Here is a 21,132-nt window from a genome sequence, read left to right as displayed (position 1 = left end):
CTCTCCTAGCTTCTGGTGACGGCCAGCGATGCTTGCTGTTCTAGTCTGTGCCTCGGTCTTCGTATGGCCGTCTTCCCTCTGTGTGTCTCTTTCTGATCTTTTATAGGATACCACTCATATTGGATTAAGACCCATACTCCAGTATGACCTCATGTTAACACAACTGCTAACATCTTCAGAGACTCTATATCCAAACAAGGTCATGTTCACGGGTACTAAGGGTCAAGACTTCAGCGTATCTTTTTTGGGGACATAATTCAATCCATAAGAGCGCATGGATGGTACGGCAGGAAGAACATGGACAGTGATGGCACATCTGCCCCTCACAACCCTCCGCAGAGAAAATCTTTGTCTCCTTTATGTGGCAGGAGTTTTGGAATGAGGTCAATGCCAGCCCATAAGGCAAGGATAGTGTTCAGTGAACACTGGTCAGGATTTTCCCAGGCACAATGAGAAATGACACACAGGTGGCATTTGTCTTCAGTTTTCTGTCCTATCAATTCAGAAATTTCTCTGCCTCCCCTTGGAACCACGAACACTTTTTTATAAATTGTTTCTAAAACGGAATAGCATCTCGAACCCAGGCCTTTGAGCTCTTAGACCTCTCAGCACTGAGGTGTCTTCTCCCTTGTGAAAGGTTTTAAGGCTACTTGATGGCACAGATGGTTAAGCACTCGGCTACTAGCCGAAAGGTTGATGGTTCAAACCCACTCAGAGACTCCTCAGAATACAGGCCTGGCCATCTACTTCTGAAAGGTCACAGCCTTGAAAATCCCGTGCAGCACAGCTCTACTCTGCACACATGGGGTCATCATGAGTCAGAATCAACTCAGCGCCAACTAACAACACCAACGGCAACAATCTCCTATTAGCTTTTTACAGCTTAGTTCAGATGAAGGACCTGAAAGCGCTTTTTGATCAATTGTTGTAATTTCACTATTTCTGATCCCGTTGTCCTCAACTCTAGATACACATTAAAAACACCTCAAGAACCTTTATTTTTCCCATGTGTATTTTTTATTGAGATATAACTTACATGTAAAAAATTCACATTTTTTATACGTGCAGATCATCCGGGTTTTTACTTATGTATATACCCATGTAATTACACCCAGATTAGGACATAGAGCATTTTTAGCACCCCACAAGGCTCGCAAATGCTGCATCCCAGTTAATGCCCCCGCAGGTACCAGTGTTCCTGCCTTCAAGAGCTTTTCAAATATTCCGACTCCCAGGCGGCTCCTGCAGAGACTCCGATTTAACTGGTCAGGATTAGGCTGGCATGAGGATTTTTTAAAAGCTCCCCAGAGTGAATCTTACATGCTGCCACTTTTCAGAGACCGACCACTTTTCTAGTCACACAGGACATGTGAGTAGTAGATGACCCACAGACGCCAGTGCGTTCCATACCTGCGGCCTCCCAGGCCTCTAAGGGTGTGAATTAATGGGCATATGAGAGACGACCTTCCAAGTTCTGCCTGTGGTGTTGTGGGGAGATGGGGCAGAATCCTGGACAGAACAAAGCCTTAGACTTGACACCCCACAGAACAACAGGGTACAGATTAAGCTGAAGGAGCCATTTTGAAGTAGAGACACAAGCCATACTGTTCAGGGGCCCCATGAGGAAGCACCACCCATCAGGAGCGAGACCCTTCTCCTGACTGCTATAGATTGGAAGCTGCTGCAAGCTAGAAGGAGGAAGACAAGTCACTTTCCCTCCTTGGGCCTCTATTTAACAATTTTAAAATAAGAGAAGTGAATTAGATGATCTCTAGGAGATTTCTTAGTACTGATACTTCAGGAATTACCTTTTTTGAGCTCAGAATCCGTGTAAACAGAACTACACCATTGAAGAAGAGGATGTCGGCGGGGTCTCTGATTCCTTTGCCCTAGCCACAGTCCTCCACTCCCTCCCTGCTGGAGCCACACAGAGCCAGAGACGACAGCCAGCTTGGTGCAAGTCCTGTACTACCTCTCTGTGATGGATTAAATCGTGTCTCCAAAAAAGATATATTGAAGTCCCAACCCCTGTACCTGTGAATGACCTTGTTGGGGAAATAGGGTCAGTCTTTGAAGATATTACCATTAAGTCATACTGGAGTAGAGTGGGTCCTAGTCCTAATTTCTTCCTAGTGGTATCTTACAAAGGAGAACAGACATGGAGGTAGGCTCACACACAGGGAAGACGCTATGTGAGGATCTTTCTACAAGCCAAAGAACACCAAGAAACGTCACCAGAAGCTGAAAGAGACAAGGGAGGATCTTTCTCTAGAGCTGGCAGAAAGAGGAGAGCATAACCATGCCAACCCCTGAACTTGGACTTCTAGCCTCCAGAACTGTGAGAAAACAAATTTCTGTTCTTTAAAGGCACCCACTTTGTGGTATTTTGTTATGGCAGCCTGAGGACACTAAGCCATTACTCTGACAAACAGGGCCCAGAGAGACTGCCTTGCCCCTAAAGCTACTTCCCTGTTCAAACAGCTCCAGCTGAAAATGTGAGCCACAGTGAAGACAGATTGATACAGACAGATGTTCTGGCCGGAGCAATTGCTCTGCAGCTCATGCGAGTACATTTAGTCAACATGCCCTGCTGAGAGTACAAGTCTAGCAAAGCTGTGGTTTGAGCCACGGCTCTGCAGAGGGCTTATCTGGTGCCATGTTGCTTTTTGGGCTAGAACTTTCAGGAGAAAATCATCAGGGGGAGTCAAGGGTTGTAGATTATGGTCTGACTAGCAGACATGATCTGGGCTAGGTACAGTCATAGCAAATGAGTTTCATATTGATCACCTACAGTGTTCCAGGTATAATATAGGCACTTTGCACATTTTATCTAATATAATCATCTGACCAACTCAAGGCATTATTGCCTTCATTTTACAGATGAGAAAATTGAGGCTTAGGGGGTGCTGATGAGGCGAGAATTAGTTTGTACCCTGGGCTGTCTGACATGAAAGACCATTTTGTCTCCACTATTACATGCTACATCCTAGCTGTCCTCATTTTGCCCACTGTTCTTGAAAATTGCTGTAACTCACAGGGACCAGCCAAGAGAACTTGGGAGTGCAGAAGATTAAAGACCTCAGGGAGTGATTAGGACAGTCAACAAAAAGTCCTGCCTAGCAGGGCAGCGGTCTGGCAGCAGCATCAACACTGCAGCCGTGCATCCCAGCTCATGGCCTATGACTGGCAAGAAGGAGCTTAGAAAGATAAGCAGTGTGACCTCAGATGCCAAGCAAAAAATCTTGTCAATTTAAGAAATAGCAAGTGCCCCGTTCAAGAGGCACTTGCTTCATTTTTTTTTTTTTTTTTATCAGAACTGGGGAATAACTTGTGCTATAGGGAGATATGCAGCCACCGCCCGTCTGTTAGTGGAGGCTTGCATGTTGCTATGATGCTGAACAGATTTCAGTGGAGCTTCCAGAGTAAGATGGACTCGGAAGAAAGGCCCGATGATCTACTTCTGAAAATGAGCCGATGACATATGGATCACAGTGGTTGGGTGTGCAACCGGTTGTGGGGATGGCGCAGAACCAGGCAGCATTTTGTTCCACTGTGCACAGGGTCGCCGTGAGTTGGGGGCTGATTTGGTGGCAGCTAACAACAACAATATAAGGGGGTGTAGCCAAACAAGATGAAGGATAATGTGTGGAGGAAGACTGGCGTTATTCAGCAACCAAACATTTGGTGCTGGCAGACATGTTCCAAGGGATCATTCATTCACTCCTCACAAGTTCACTGCTACCCACTCCGTGCCAAGCACCATTCCAGGGTCTGAGAATACTGAGTGAGCCGTATCTGGGTCCTGCCTTCTAGGAGCTCACATTCCCTCAGGGCCCTCCAAAGAACACGCCAAACCCTCCCGATGGAATGGAATGAGGTAGAGCACTGGAGACTCTAGAACATTCCCATGTCAGATAGTTATAGCTGGAAGTCACAAACACTTGGCTGTACCACTATGGGGGTTTGGGGCTAATGTTTCATAAAGTTTCCATAGAAAAAAATCTATTTCAATTACTTTTTAGAAGTTGAATTTGCACAATCATTGGAGGTAATGCTGTTCCTTATGGGCTTCCCTGGAGTGGTGTTAGAGCAGCTGTCCCCGCAAGCCTCTCAGCCCCAGAGCAGAGCAGCCAAACATGTCTGCACAGGCAGGGTGGGGCTCAGCCCCTCTCCACAGCAGAGCTGCAGTTTGATGGGCCAGCAGTAATTAGGCCAAATGGGTCTGAACACCTACCCAAGGGAAGAAAAGAAAGCCTTCTCCTTAATTAATCACTCTTTTTCCAAACTTGAGAGTAAAACAGTAAAATTGAAATCTATTTTAATAATACAGTCTTCATTAATGCGAAATGTAGTTTCAGGCAGACCTTAATTCAAAGTCTCCTTTTTTCCGTGGAAAAGAATATTGCTTTTTGTGTGACCTTTAATAAATCCAGAGCTGGGGATGTGGAATTGTAAAGGATTTCTTAAACAGCTGAGCCCAGAGAAGAGCCTTCTCCATGCTGATTGGTGGCAGCTGTGTTCATGCTGTGGCATTTGTGCCAAGCAGATGATGGTGGTGACTCCTGCGGGCTGCACGCGCATGGGGATGCATGAGTGCGTGCCCTTCTCTGTGTTTGGAGGCCTCGAACCGTATCTTATTCAACTGGTGATCTCTGTAACCTGGTAGACATTCAGCCACTGTTTGTGGAAGAAACGAATGAATGAGTGACATTGACAGGAAGTAACTATACTATTCTCGCTACTAAAACCTGGTGTCTCCTCTGGGGCAAGACAATCATTTGGGTTGCCATTTGTAAAAAAAAAAACTTTTTAAAAATACCAATCTTACTATGAGTATCTTCTTCCATTTAAAAATTGCTCTGGCCTATGTGATTTATTCAGTGTCTATTTTCACTTTGGTAGCTTGCCTAGTCATTAAATGAGTGTTTTGTGAGTAAGAGTCTGAAGAGCTAATTTGCTTTCCACCGAATCTTTTTGGCAGGAAGAGCTAAAAAAATGTTTCATGAAGTTTGGAGCAGGCCTTGTTCTAGTTCAAACCCCTGCTGAGAATTTGTTTTTCTAACAAGTTCCCAGGAAGTTATACGTAAGAATGACCTGGGAATCTTGTTGAAATGTAGATTCTGATTCAGTATATCTGGGATGGAAATGCAAATGTTCTCAGCAGGGGGCTTCTTAGATACTCAAATTCTCAGCAGGAGTTTGAAGCCCTGGTTTGGAGATGACCTCTTCCCTCTAGCCTGGTGATTGACACCTGGTTCCTTGAGTGGGGTGGCCAGGGAAAAGAAAAGTCAATCAGGGCAACCGCTGTATTATTCCTTCCCCTCCCTCCCTCCTTCCCTTTCTCCCTCCCTCTTCAGAAAGTTACTGAGCACCTATGTTGAGCGAAGTCCTGTGCTCTGTGCTGTCAACAGCAATCTATGTATGTCACGAAAAAGACACTCAGCTCCTTCCTCCATGAGGCTCAGTCAAGTGGGGGAAACAAAGGAGTAAATACTGCAAAAGAAGGAGCCGTGTACTCTGAAAAAGTGGACTTTGTGCCAGCCTGGAGAAGGAGTAACAGAGAAGAGGAGGTAGGCTGGAAGGAGGTTTCTGGATATAGAGCAATATGCTTAAAACCTAAGCCCAGCAGTCATGCCACACCCAGGAACTGCGGAGTGTTGGGTTTGGTTGCAGCTCAAGATAAGGCAGCAGCGTGGAGACAGGAGGCTGTTGTGGGGAGACAGAGCCTAGATTATAACGAGCCATAAATGCCAAATTGTTGTTGTTGTGTGCTGTCAAGTTGGTTCTGACTCATTGCACCCCTGTAGGACAGAGTAGAACTGCCCAATAGAGTTTCCTAGGCGGTAATCTTTATAGGAGTAGAATGCCAGGTCTTTTCTCTTGCAGAGTGGCTGGTGGGTTCAAATCACTGACCTTTCAGTTAGCAGCTGAGTGCTTAACCAATGCACCAAACCAAGAAAATCCAAACCAGTTGCCGTCGAGTCGATTCCGACTCATAGCAACCCTAAAGGACAGAGTAGAACTGCCCCATGGGGTTTCCAAGGAGCAGTTGGTGGATTCAAGCTGCTGACCTTTTTGGTTGGCAGCCATAGCTTGCCATAGCTCTTAACCACTGCACCACCAAATGCTTTATTAAGAAGTTTGTTTTCTAAGCATGATGGAGAGGCATTGAAGAGTTTTTAGAAAGGGAGTGATATAAAACCAGTTGCCATGTTGATTCTAACCCAAGGAGACCGTATGTGTGTCAAAGTAGAACTGTGCTTCATAGGGTTTTCAGTGGCTGATTTTTCAGAAGTAGATCTCCAAGCCTTTCTTCCCAGGCATCTCTGGGTGGATGTGAACCACTAACCTTTTGGTTAGCAGCCGAGCATATTAACTGTTTGCATCACCCAGGGGCAAAATGATATGGGTTTTACTTATAAAGAAAACTTTGGAAAACCAATTGAGGGGAGCAGTGATAGATTAAATTAGACCAGAGACAAGGAGACCAATTAGGAGGCAGGTGAAAAAATCCAGATTTAGTAGTGGGAAGGAGGTGAGGGACAAAGGGGAACAGATTCCAGAATGGGACCCAAAGCTTCCACTTGAATCCTGTGTAAAAGTGTTTAGCCATCCACGTTTGCTGGATATCCTGCACTAGCACTCGGAGACTTTCACTACTCAAAGTGTGGTCTGTGGACCAGCAGCATGGGAACCACCAAGGGTCTTGTTAGAAATGCAGAATATCAGCCCCAGCCCAGACTTAGTAAATCCGAATCTACATTTTAACAAGATCTCTGGGTAATTTAGATGTATGTGAAAATTTGAGAAGCAGAGCCGCAGAGGATCATGGGAAGGAAGAGCACAAACACTATAAGGGCAGTTGCCTAAGGTGTGAACAAGTGTGGTGCACAGATGTATCTTGTTGGGATGATTATATTGTTCAAGGCAAGGAGCAGCTTCAGCTCAGAGACTTGAAGAGATAATGTGGGGCAGCTGAGGAAGTGTATGAGTTTCTCTTCAGCCTTACCCGACCCACTTTCTGAAAGCCAGTGATGGTTGTTAGATCTGCTGGCTAGCATGTTACCAAGGAAGCCAGGGAGACCAAGCCAACATGCCAAGCTAATGTCAATCCCTGCATATCCCCCGTGCTATCTCACTGTCAACCGAATGTGCATTTCTGTCTAAGAAGATTGTCTAACAGTCTATACAGCTGTGAGCCTGATCACTGGGGTCAACCTGGCCACCTGTACAGACCAGGCGCACCGGGGAGAGACAGGAATAGAGAGCAGAAGATAGATTCTGGGCAGTTACAAAGGCAGAGTCAGCCAATCTTGGTCAGAGGTAGGATGCAGGAATCAGGTAGGGCTAAATAAGGTCAACTCTTGAACTCTGCTGTGGTCACTGCTAATCTCTTTGGTGGCTAGGGGGTGGGCCTTGGGAACTGTCTCCACAGAGACCTGCAGGAGTTGTCTCCATACCCAGGAAACCTGTTGTCAGCTCTTCTGAACTCAACAGCGCTGTGCACGTGTCACCAGAGAACTGTGATGTTCCGTAATTAGTGTTGGCAGCAGTTACATTTGTTTATGGTGTTACATAATCAAATTTGTATAATTGCTCTTTTATAGCTCACTTGAAAATTTCAAAACAGCACAGTGTAGGCAGGGAGAGTGTGGGCAGTGCCCCCTGGCATGTCAGCATTCCTGCCTCTCCTACCACAGAAGGTTGTACTAATAGAGAACAGAATCTGGAAACATGAAGTAGAAGAGCTGTGTTTCTGGGTCTGCCAAAATCAGGGACAGCTGTGTTGTCTGGGGCAGACCTTAGTTCATTTCTTTTCATTGCAAAGAGAAATTTCAAGATCCCAAGACACACGGACCGCTCAAGGGGTTTTGGTCTGTGTTTTTTCCCTCTCAGGTAGGGCAACATCCAGATGTGGCTGTTGCCATTTCCTCTCTCTGACAGACATGGGATTCTTTGATTGACACTTCTCAAATCTGGAGCTCCCATGGATTGCTTGGTGATAGGGGTGGACCTTCAGGGCTCTGTTCAAAGCCACAGGCAACTGGGTAACTTCAGGGAGGGAGGCATGGTCTGGCTTTTTGGAACTTTACTCAGTGCAGAAATCATGGGTCTTTGATGGTACCCACCCCTTACCTAATGTGGGCACATTTTTCCTCATTCTTTTATGGAAATATTAAAACAAGCAGCAAAGGACACTTGACAAGATATTTGCAGATTTCGCATGTCCTCCCTTCTCATTGCAAATCCATGACAAATCTCCTGAGAAGGTGCATGCAGATCCTTGTAAACCTTATCTACAAGCCATAGGGAATCCTCAGATTACTGATCCTCTTGACTTCCTGTGAGAAGGAAAAATCATCCCATTTGGGGTCATGAGGTCTTGGGTTCCATTAGGGTACTCTTATGAGAATTTGCCATACAAATGTACAAGGGGGTCCTTAATCCACAATCATCATGACTTCAGGAATTCTGGAGACTAGCTGAAAATGTGTGCAGAAGTTTTGTATATGTGCATTTTTATGTTATTTTAAGTAGGACCGTACCATTCATAAATTTTCAAAGGTTGTGATTAAAAATAGCTTAGGAACTTGGACATGTTCAATGGCTTTAAGTTTATGAAGAGTCTTCAGCTGTGTCTCATATCATTGTTTTCATGTGGGTGGGGCAGAGACCATTATCTCCAGTTAAAGTGAGAAAACAGGTGTAGAAACATTGAGTGCTTGTTGGTCACGTGCCTATTGATCCTCAGAAACTGGATCTAACTCCTATTCTTTTAACTCCAGCACAAGCTTTAAGAACAGAAATTATTCCATCTACATAACCCAGGATATCCGGACATTTTGAGACATTAAGATCCCCAAATCCTGAATCTGGGAAAATAGATTTCTGTGTGTACGGTTTTACTTATTCAGGTCTCTGCCCGCCCAAATAATCTCTTTCCCCACATTTTGTTGGAGTGGTGTGAGTGGACAAATCTATTTCTAGGTCAAAGTTAGTCCTGGGGGAGGCAGCTGTAGACGAGAAGGGCTTTTCCTCAAAAATATCCACAGCAGTCCCCTACCCATTTTTTACCCAGTTCTGGTGAGCTGGGACCTCTTTGTTCAAAATGGTTCAAAATGCAAATCCCTGTACCCTTTGATGAGGGAGACCTTAAAGCACATTTTCAGCCATACAGCTCCAAAAAAGCAACCTTAGAGAATGTTTTGTTTTTTAAATTCATCATTAAACTACTCCTCAGAGGAAAATGTGTATTAAATGGCTGCAGAGTGTTTCAGCATTGGGATAGAAGTCTGATACTTCACCCCTCTGATCTGTAGTTTCTATAAAATGGGTATCATCACATCAACCTCACTGGATTTTTTGTGTGGATAAAACGAGATAAAACAAGAAAATTCCAGCACTATTTCTGGCCCAGAATAGGAGCTCAAACATGCTAATTTACCTTGGTATCCTTCAGTATTAGTTTCAGGTTGTGATTTGCATTCTCTGCTACCCCCCTTTCTAACCTAGAAGAACATATACTCAGCCTGACATTCTAGAAAAGAGGTGTTTCTCAAGACTTTACAATACCTCCCTTTTGAGTTTGTCTGGCTCCAGGTTAAAAATCTCTGGTGATTTGAGACTTCTGTTTGATTGAGTAGTATCTCCAGTCCAACAGAAAGACAGCTAAATAAATATCATTAGCTAAAATATAATCAGAGGTGTTTTACAAGTTGGTAATGCATTAATTTTTGTTTGATTTTGCTGAATTTGGTTTCTGATACAAGAGGTGGATGTCTTTCTAAATCAGTACATGCTGGGCATGTGCTTGCTTAATGAATAACTCCATACTACATGAGGGAAGTTAGACATTAGCGCCCAAGTCTAGTCTGGGAGATGAGCTTAACACACAGGAAACATTTTGAGATCAATGTATGTGCTACAGAAAGGCACATCATGGGCACTTAATAAATATTTTTTAAATAAATGAATTTATTCTTGAAACTGAATTCAGTGTTCATTGCAACATTTGAAGAAGGGTAGAGAAAATCAATTTCAAACTTCTAAAGCAAATATGCTTCATACTGATGACTATAGTAATTAAGAGTATGCTCCATAAATAGCCCTCAGTGCAGCTGCCAAGTAGAAAAGTCTCTAGGGATCACTTAGGAAATTAAAATGATTTAATAAGGAAAGATGTTTAGGTGTATCTTAAGTTGGGTTCTCTAGAGAAGCAAAACCAGTAACATGTATACACACACACACACACACCCATAGAGAGAGAGAGAGATTTATCTCAATGAAATGGCTCACATGGTTGTAGAGGCTGGCAAGTCTCAGGTCCGTGGGTCAGGCATCAGGCTGGAGGCTTCTCCTGACTTACGTAGCTGCAGGGGCTGACGAATGCAAGATCAGCAGGTCAGATGGCAGGCTGCTAGCTCACGGGCTGTGGAGGCTGACGAATTCAAGAGTCATAAAGTCAGACATGCACAGCAGCACTGCATCATTAAATGGAAGTTGTATATATGAGATCAGACTTGAGCAGGACCCGAAGGCACAAGTAAGTTGCATGAGCAAGTGCCCCAAATGCCTGTGGTCTCCATTCCTGTTACATTACCTGTCTTCTCACAGTCTGCACCTCTGTCCTCAAGGGGAGTTCCTTATGATCAGTTGACTGAGGAAGAGAAGACTCATGCCTGGTTTACAGATGATTCTATGTGATATGCATGCACCACTCAAAAGTGGACAGTGGCGGTATTGTAGCCCCTTTCTGAGACCTCCCTGAAGGACAATGGTGAGGGAAAATCCTCCCAATGGGCAGAACTTCAAGCAGTGCACCTGGTTGTTCACTTTGCTTGGAAGGAGAAAAGGCCAAATACGTGATTGTACACTGATTCATGGGCTGTGGCCAATGGTTTGGCTGGATGGTCAGAGACTTGGAAGGAACATGATTGGACAATTGGTGGCAAGGGGGTATGAGGAAGAAGTATGTGGATAGACTTATCTAAATGGGCCAAAGAAGTAAAGATATTTGTGTCTCATGTGAATGCTCACCAAAGGGTGACCTCAGCAGAGGAAGATTTTAACAATCTAATGGATAGGATAACACACTCTATGGAAATCAGTCATCCTCTTTCCCCAGCCACTCCTGTCATTGTCCAATGGACTCATGAACAAAGTGGCGATGGTGGCACGGATGGGGTTAATCCTGTCAGGGATCCAGTGAGGGGGTTCTGTGAGTTTCTGAGTGTATCTATTCCTATTATACATTCTGGAACTGGGGAAATCACTAAAGGATGGGTTCAGGGACCCCCTGAACCCACTGTGAGACAAAACTGAACTAAGACTCCATTAATAACCTGACCTCCATAAGTCCCCACTCTGACTAGTGGGCCACAGTGATGTGACAACATTTTGGGTCTCCTGGAATTAGTGTCAGTTCAGAGCCAGTATCCAGTAATCCCTGCAAAGTCTGATAATTTCCTTTTCCCCAGTGAACCGTCACTCTCGTAAAAGGCTGTAGATCCCTTTTGGGAAGTCTGGGAGAAAAATTAACCTCATAAATTTTTTGGCAGTATATTGAGGCCCTTCCTCAAGGAAACCAAGCCTCCCCTTCATTCAAGGGGTTGTGGGTCTGTAAACTGGCTCGAGTCTGGGAATTGATTCAGGGGCCTTGACTCTCTATTCTGGTGATTCAAGTTAGACTGCTATTCATTTGACCTAGAACTATTCTGCTTTTATAGATCTGGTAAATATTTAGTAGATTTTCCATCTATTTCACTTCTAGGGGCACCATGACTAAGGAGGCAATGCCATAAGTCCATATAAGTTGTAGCCAATGCCATAAGTCCATACAAGTCAGACTATTCTGATCACTGCTTTGACTTTGCCATCCATTATGGTAACCATACCCACTTTGTCTTTGTTGATTGAGTGCCATCCCTTGGCCCCTGCCACCATGGGGCCCAATCAGCCTCATTGTAGTTAAGTGTCTTAATTCAGTTAGGGCAGTTCCCACTGTCAAATCTGACTTACGTAACGGCAGTCACAGCAGTTTTCAAGGATACTGGGGCTCCCTTCACAAATTTGTTCCTCACCATTTTGGTAAAATGTGTGTCCTCTGGGCACTCTGTGTGGGTCTGTGAGTCTAGCCTGATATATCCACTCTAACATGTCAATTTCCCTAAGCCTTTGAATACCTTCTTCTACAGTATACCAAGGCAGGTCTGGTACTTCAACTTGATTTAGTGTAGGATACCGCAAAATCCATGCTTCAGCAAACCAACCAAATAAACTATCCTTTCCTAATCTCTCAAGCTGAAACTTTCAGTGAAGAATCTGTGCTTAGTGACCACATATCGATAAACTCAGACTGATCCTTCTTTACGTTCCTTGCACCATTATCTCACACCCTTAATAGCCATTCCCATACATATTCCCCAAGTTTCTGTTTCTACATATTAGAAAAATCAAGCAGTTCTTTTGGAGCGTAGCCTACCTCCTCCTGGGTCACACTTTGTACTTCACCTTTTGGGGCTCACTGAGACTTAAGTCTAGTTAGGGCTACGGGCAAAAATGGGTGTTGGGGATGGGTCCTGAGAACATTCATCAATGTCCTGTTAGGCATCTGCCTCAGGCGATGCTCCAGGGAATGCTCCAGGTGCCCCACCCCCTACCCCCCAAGCAACATCTCAGACAAAGTCTCTTCAGGCACAGCTGGGTTCTTTTGGCAGGAGTGATTCAATGGAATTTAGGGGCTTAATGTTTCCAGCTTCCTGATTGTCTGCTCAGAAGTCCCCATCCCAAGTTTTACGATCCCATTTCTTCCCAATCAGTGCTCTGACATTAACTTCAGACACCATTTGAGGTTGGGAATTCAATTGGCATTGTAATTCGGCTACTCTTACAGTAAGACTCTGGGTTTGTTTTTCAGCAATATCAGCTCTGTTACTACAAGAAATAAGGCTTTCGGGGCACAGGCAGCAACTTTCACGTCTTTCATGTGGCACTTGAGCTATGACTCTGAAGCCCTGAGCTCATCTCTTTCTTTCACCACTTTGTCTATCAAAAGTAGGAATAACCAGCCAGCTTCCCTATACTTCTCACTCTAACAAAATTGTAGAAAAATACCAAACATGTGATCACCCAGAGCCTCACTTCTCACCGATACTTACTTGATCTATTGGTGGTAATATTTTGTGTATTAGTATTTCCAGCTCATGCTATGGGTTAGCAGTGCACTTTACTCCTGGAGGCAGTCAATCAGCACCTCTAAGACTAGTCAGACTTGAGAACCAATTTAGAAAACTCATCCTTACAATTTTGTTTCTCTAGCACCACTCTCAGTACCAAATGTCTGAGGCTGGGTTCTCTAGAGAAGCAAAACTAGTGAAACGTGTATGTGTATATATATATATGTATATATATATACACACACACACGTATATATACATACACATACATGTACATATATACACATATATATATGTAGAGAGAGAGAGATTTATCTCAAGGAAATGGCTTATGTGGTTGTAGAGGCAGGCAGCTATCAGATCACATCATGGAAGATGACTATATCATTACATAACTGCCAAACTACATCATTGCATTACTGCCAGATTACATCATTACATAACTGCAAAACCACTGAGAATCATGGCCCGGCCAAGTTAACATACAAGCTTAACCATCTCAAGGTGTAAAGTGGGAAACCATGACTCAGTGGACAAGACATCATCAACTGTGACACAGCCAGCCTTGTGTAATGAGGAAGTCTTGTATTTGGAGTTCAAGCATTACTTGGTGAAATGATGGAAAGGATTTACTAGAGATCTTATGTATCATGGTAGTATCTTCTTGTATCTTAAATTCATTGTTGCTCAGTTGTTTATAGAGAAGGAAAACAAAATCATCTTTAGTTTCATTGTCAAGCAAGCACTATTAATTAGTATCCTGGCCTATTTCTTTCCAGGGTTCGCTTCTCTCTCTCTCTCTCTCTCTCTGTGTGTGTGTGTGTGTGAGTGTGTGTGTGAGTGAGTGAGTGAGTACATCTGTTATGAGTTCACATTCTTTGTACAAAAAATTACTTTTCCATATAATATATCAAAAAGTTCCCATGTCATTAAAAATGTCTTGAAAATATACTTTTAAATGGCTGCAAACTGTTCTGACATATTAGACGTGTCATAATTTAATTAAAAGTTCTCCTGCTGCTGGGCATATAGGCTGTTTCCAAACTTTTGCTGCTATGAATATAAGTAATAAAATTAGTATTGCAATGATCACTTTTGTGCCTAAATATCAGTCTCCATTTCAGATTATTAAGATGAAGTCTCAGTGGAAATTCGCTGTGTCAAAGGATTTAAACATTTTTCAGGCTCTTCACGTATATTCTTTTCAAGTTTGTTACTCCACTTTCCCACTAACAGTGTTCAGGTGCCCTCATTTCACAAAACCCTGCCAGTATTGAACATTTTATACTTTTTTCCTATTTTGATAGCAAAATTATCTCATCTTTGTTTTAATTTGTTATTCTTTAATTATCGATTGAGGACTTTCCCCAGTGTTTAATAGCAATTTTTATTTCCTCTTTTACAAATTCTCTATTCATAGCTTATTCAGTCGCCTTTTATTGAGCTAAGCTCCCTTTTGTAAAGTTATTTAAACAGACCTTGAGATTAAGAAAAGAAGGCCCTTTGTGAAAACTTCTACCTACCAATTTGCTAATTCTAGATGGGCATTGACTCTTCATAGGCATATGTATCTGAAATTACTTTAATACTTTGTGCTTAGGTCATATATTTATACATAGGCTTTTTATTTGACATTTAATCCATGGACCTGCTTTGGGAAGGCATTATTTCCTACAGGTGGCCATGAGATAATGGATGAGGTCATTTCCAATTCATTTGTCTTTTCCTTTTTCTTCTTCTGGCTCTTTAGTCAAATCCTTGGAAAAGCTGTAAATGCACCACAATGGGAATGAGAAGTCACATTTGTGGTGGGAGGTTTGTCATTTCCCATTTGCCGCTGTGATATGTATTCTGTTCAAAGTTGAAATGAGAATGAATTTTCTACTTGCAGTTAAATTCCATTACTTCCTCTGTATTCATCTTTTTCCTCCCCTTCCTTTAATATCTTTTGTGGAAACTTCCATCTTAATAACTTTGAACTGTTTTCTATGGAGTGCAAGACCTCTTTGGGTTTTAACAATATGTTGGAACTTTCCATCATCCTGACATTTGCCATATGATTGTTAGAAACTGTAAAACTCTCTGATGGCAGAAAGTACTTAAGACGAGTGTTCTGTGGAATTATCTTTATTTTCAAAACCTGTTCATAATATCTACTTTCTCACTGAGGAAAATCATGATATGTATATAACATCCTGATTCTTTATGTGGAGGGGACATTAAGCACCAAATGGACGCATCCTGGTAGTAAATGATCACCTTCAGATTTGGTGCCTATACCATGTTGTTAACTCACTCATTTGGGTCAGTCCCTTTTATAATTTCATTTTAGCCTTCATGCATTTTTTACAGCTTAACTACCAAAATGTTTGTATAGCTTGTTCTACCAGTTATCATTGATATTAAAGGTTATTTCAAGGTCACTGATACAGCCAGATTAATTAATATAATGTTATAAAAACCCTATAGGTTTTAGAGTCACAATGTTCTGCCTGATTGAGCTGTGTGACCTCAGCCAGCCCCTTACCCTCTCTGGGACTTGATTCTTGATTTATAAAATGGAGATTTAAAAAAAAAAAAAAAAAAGCTTTGCAAGGTTGTTGTATTTATATACTCTATCTTTACATGCACGTTTATGCACTGTTGGAAATAATCTACTAGAGTATGAAAAAACGTATAACATGGAAGCAAGATAGGCTGCTTGCTGAAGTGAAAGCAGGTGGGGATCAGACTCAGAGAGAGTGGTGAGGCTGGCCTTTGACAGGAATAAAGAGACATCTTCCCCATCACAGGGCACCGGTCAGCATGGCTGTGGGGTGTTCTCCTGTACACTCAGTCACTCAGGTGCAGGCCTGGAGAAAGAAAGGGATTTATCCTTGGATGGGATTTGGCATGGCAAGGTTAAAAGAGAGGGAGGGGTGTAAAAGAGTTGGGGATATTGGAAATTAAATTATTTTCATGATGGATTATGAAATCTAACGTTAAAAGTGGAAGTAAAGATATAATATTGGTAATAGAGAATGAAAAAGTGGCAAGATAAATGGATGGACATTTCTTGGGGCTCATAGAAAGTGATATAATATTGGTAATAGAGAATGAAAAAGTGGCAAGATAAATGGATGGACATTTCTTGGGGCTCATAGAAAGTGAAGTGGAAGTACGGGAGATGGTGTGAAGAGAAAGAACTGCATTGTGTCCAGACTGCGAAGGTGGTGCAGTTGTCAGTGAAGCCAGGATCTTTGATATGACCACAAGAATGGGTGGCTTGGGTTGGGTAACCGTAAGAATGGGTGGCTGGGGTTGGGTGAGAGAAGCAGTTAAGGAAGGCATCAGAATGTAGGATGAATCCTTCAGGAGGATATTGTCGTCACGAGGAATGGGGACAGTAAGGAGTGTGGCAAGGAATACAGTAAGTTGGGAACCTCAGAGAATGAGGGCAGTCATTCAGAGGTCAATAGGTGACAACTACAAGGATGATGAGTTATATAGTTACCAGTTTCTGACAAGTTGACTCTGACTCATGGTGACCCCACATGTGTCAGAGTAGAATTGTGCACCACAGGGTTTTCAATGGCTGATTTTTTAGAAGCAGATTGCCAGGCCTTTCCTCCAAGGCATCTCTGGGTGGCCTTGAATTGCCAGTCTTTTCATTTAGCAGTCGAGAGCGTTAACCATTTGTACCACCTAGGGACTCCCAGCTATGTAGTTAGGTGGGATGAACTTGGAAATAGAGCTGAGATTTTTAAAGGAAGGAAGGAAAAAAAAAAGGCCCAAAGGAACTTTACAAAAAAACAGCTTCCTATGAGAGGACTGCAGGGGAAGCGGTGTCCTCAGAGGACAGCCTGGCTTAGAGAAATAAGATGAAGGAACCCTTCAGAGAAGAAGCAGAGTACGTAAGGGAATCAAGTGATGGCAAACCTGAGTTGCAGAGACAATGGTGGAAAGGTTCAGGGTGAGGAAGATGGGGACTTACTTCAGGTTAGGAAATATATGGAACCGCCCTGTGGAGAACGCCGTGAGCAGAAAAAGATGGCCTGGCAGGTTTGGCCTGAGGTAAACAGGGCTGTGTGGAATGGTGGGGTTGGTGCTGATTCGTTATGGGGACCCAGCTGGAAGACATGGAGGGATCACTGGGATCACTTCATGGGGCTCAGTGGTTGCTCACTTGTTTGTGGGGTGTGTGGCTTATGGAGGAAACACAGACAGGGCCTTGGGAAATTGAGCCTCTGTAGCTTTACCTGTTAAAAACAGGGAGCATAATTCCCAATTAACCATGTTCATTGAGACCACATGTGTAATGACAACTGCTATTTGTAGCACAGAGTCCTGTTGGCGTCAAGTTGATGCCGACTCATAGACAGCCTATACGACAGAGTAGAACTGCCCTGTGGGGTTTCCAAGGAGCGGCTTGTGGATTTGAACTGCCGACCTTTTGGTTAGCAGCCAAGCTCTTAACCACCGTGCCACCAGGGCTCACAGAGTAGATCCTCAAAAAATCTAATATTCCTTCCTCTTCTCTTTGCTGACTACAAGTAAACAAAAGTTGGAAGCACCTGAGTCTGGTGACTTGGAATAACTGGATCAATCTAATTAAGTATTCTGCCGTATAAAATTGACTCCTTAGTAAAAACAACAACTAATCATTAATAATTACAAGGAGGAAAAAGAGCCCTTAGAGAAAGATTGAAGTGGAAGTCTGATAGTCTGAGGACATTTGAGGCTATGATCCTACAGGCATTCATTATAAACGCCACACTAAGTATTTCCCTTCTGTATCACATAATCATAGAGGTGATGATGATTCTCTTACATTGTCTTCCATTGACCTGTTAGCAAGCAGTAATTTCTGGTCTGTTAGGCAAACAACCCAGGGGTGCACAGCAGAGAGAAGGGAGTGAGAACTGGCCAGTGTTTTTTAGGGCAGCTAAAAAAAGAAAAAGGTGGTTCTCCTCGAGCAATGGCTTTTGATATCCAGACCTGTGGGAAGACCTAGGAGTACATGCATACTTCTATACATATTTACTGAGAGTTTTCTCTGTGCCAGACTAGATTCTGGAATTACAGAAGTGATTTCAGCAAGTCCCTGGCCTCAAGGAGCTCATAATCTTTCATTTCTTATCCACCAACACTTAAGAGTGTTGCGTGTGTGCTGGGCATTGTTGTAATGCGTTACACATCTTAATCCACTTAATCTGCACAGTGACCCTGTGAGGAGGTGCTGTTACTATCGTCATTTTGTAGAGGAGGTAACTGAGGTCAGATGACTTGCTTGAATTCACTCAGTACATGCCAGAGCCAGAAACTGGACCCAAACAATGGAGCTACAGACACCGATGCCCTCAATCACGAGTCTGCACTGCCTTTCCCAGTTGAGGAGAGAGATGCAGAAACAGTTCCAAGTTGCAGTTGCTCTCTGCTGGCAGTGCACAGAGGGGCTGAGGAGCACAGAGGAGGAGCCCTGAGGCCAGCCTCACCTCCATCAGCATCACCACCACGACCAACCACTAGTTGCTGTCAAGGCATCTCCAACTCATGGCCGTCCCATGAGTGTCAGAGTAGGACTGTGTTCTCTAAGGTTTTCAATGGCTGATTTTTGGGAAGTAGATCACCAGGCCTTTCTTCTGTGGCACTTCTGGGTGGACTCATACTTGCAACTTTTGAGTTAGCAGCCAAACGCTTAACCATTTGCACTAAGCAGGGACTCCAATTTCACCTCCAGAGGCTTAGAAACTAGCAGTGAAGAGAAGGTGTGAACCAAAAACTTCTCAATAGAGCTGAGAAAGCTGAGTCTCTGGAGGACTACACAGGCTCTATGGAGTCAGAGCTCTAAATCACAGCTGTGCAGGGGCCATCAGTGGCCCCATGAGGCCAGCCTTCAAGAAAACAAGCTTTTGTCAGGAAAAAAAAAGTAATCACTCTGGCTGGCCTGTCCCTGTTGAGTGTAATCAAGTGCAGTTTGAATGTACTTTTCATCAGCATTGACTTTTAAAAGTGATTCTCCTACTGCAGATATGAAATAAAACTGGTTTGACCTGAAAGAAAAATAAAGTCATTAATGCTTTGAGTTTTCTTAGGCAAAGGCTAGATTGTCATTGTTCTTCCAACTCCCACACAGAGCTCCTGAAGAAGAACGTTTATAAGTCAACAAGAATATTGCACATTAAAGGGATATTCAGGGCTAGAGGCTGAGGAAAATTAGGCAGATAGATTCTGCTTCTAGATATGGCTGGCATCTTTCTCCCAACCCCACAGCACCTTCCTACAGAATCAAAGCCTCTTTTCAAATTTACAATCCCTGACATGGGTGGATGACCCAGTAAGCAAGGTACTCACAGACTTACTTGTGCTTATTTACTAATCTGTAGTGAACAATTTCACATCTGTGGTGAAACCCATGTGGAGTTGGTCACTGCAAATTAGTAAGTAAGTACAAGTAAGCCTGTGCTTACTTTGCCTATTGGATAATCTGCTCCTGCTGGGCTCAGCCAGCTACTGATGGACCTACTGTGATTCATGGGTGTTCCTGACGCGCCTTACAGCTCTATGCCCGACACCCTTCAAAAGCTCAGCACCACAAAGAGAGGCGCATGACCGCCCAGGGTGACTTAGTCCATTATCCTACTGCCCGCACTCTACAGTCGTGGTTGGCTTAGCTCCCAGTGTCCTTTGTTCCTCTGATTGCCAGAGGGAACAGGGAAAGCTGCAGGGAAAATGCAGTTGCTCTAAGCGAAAGCTCCTAACTTCTTAAGCAAAAGCTCCTACCTTCTTAAGCGAAAGCTCCTAACTTCTTAATCTCGTAGGTAAATGACACCAGTGAAAGTATAAATGGGCAAAAAAGAAATAAAGTAAAACAACATTGGGAATCCCACAGCAGCCGTTAGATCCCTAACAACAGCAACAGACTTGAAAAAGTGTTGAATGCATTTTATAAGAGGGTAGTTTTGGTGGGCTTATGAAACAAAGATGTCGTTAGCTGCCATCTAGTTCACCCTCAACTCCTGGCAACCCCGCGCTCAACAGAAAGAAAGACTGCCCGGTCCTGCGCCATCCCCATGATCAGTTGCAGATCAAAATATTGTGATTCATAGGGTTTTCATTGGCTGAGTTTGGAAGTAGATCGCCAGGCCTTTCTTCCTGGTCTGTCTTAGTCTGGAAGCTCTGCTGAAGCCTGTTCAGCATCATAGCAACGTGCAAGCCTCCACTGAGAGATGGGTGGTGGCTGTGCATGAGGTGCACTGGCCGGGAATCGAACCTAGGTTTCCAGCATGGAAGATGAGAGTTCTACCACTGGACCACCAATACCCTCAAAACTAAGCATCTTCCAGCCTTCCTTCATCTGAAGTTTAAGGAATGCCTTGCTTCATGGTCACATGTGTACATGCTTAAAGTAGAACAATTCCAGCTCTTAGCTACTAGACAGCAATTAGAAGATATATTCATTGGTATACTGTTTACTTATCTGTTGCTAAAGCTCATCTTTAGTTTTAAGTAGGTTTTTCTGCCTTGAGTAGAGACTGAATACATGAAGCTATGTCGGGGTTTCCACTGCTATGTTTTGGGTTCATTCATCTTATTCATTCCTGGCATTGAAGTTCAGACAGATCAGTGCTGGCTAATGCATGTCACCAGCTAGGATCTGTCTAACAAGTGATCATCCTTCACATTGAGTTGAAATAGAGACCCAATCCATAGACCCACTGGTTGTCTACTTGGCCATGGGTGTAAGGCAGTGATTTGTCTTTAGCTATATTGCGAGCATGAAGAGAGCTATGGTGTTTTGTGTGCCAACTTAGACTGTTAGTTATTGTCTGGAACATTATGTTGGAAAGAATCCCAAGGCTAAAATTGACTCAGTAGGGAACATTATCATGATCCATTATCAATGTCTGCCATGAGTGCAGGTGGAGAGAATTGGAATAAGTGAGACCCATGTTTTTCATTCCTGAAATAGAGCTGC

General features: G+C 43.4%; 1 protein-coding gene across 1 annotated transcript in view; it reads left to right on the top strand.

The window, feature by feature from the left end:
• CLSTN2 (calsyntenin 2) overlaps nt 1–21,132 on the top strand; it is a 428,729-nt gene that overhangs the window by 98,234 nt on the left and 309,363 nt on the right. Inside the window, exon 3 of the mRNA XM_012558038.1 lies at nt 10,545–10,560. Coding sequence (XP_012413492.1) covers nt 10,545–10,560 — 16 coding nt within the window. The remainder of the gene's footprint in view (nt 1–10,544; nt 10,561–21,132) is intronic.

This window comes from Trichechus manatus, unplaced genomic scaffold (assembly GCF_000243295.1).
Source record: "Trichechus manatus latirostris isolate Lorelei unplaced genomic scaffold, TriManLat1.0 scaffold00132, whole genome shotgun sequence".
In the NCBI taxonomy this organism is placed as follows: domain Eukaryota; kingdom Metazoa; phylum Chordata; class Mammalia; order Sirenia; family Trichechidae; genus Trichechus; species Trichechus manatus.
This window is presented reverse-complemented; position numbering and strand designations above follow the sequence as displayed.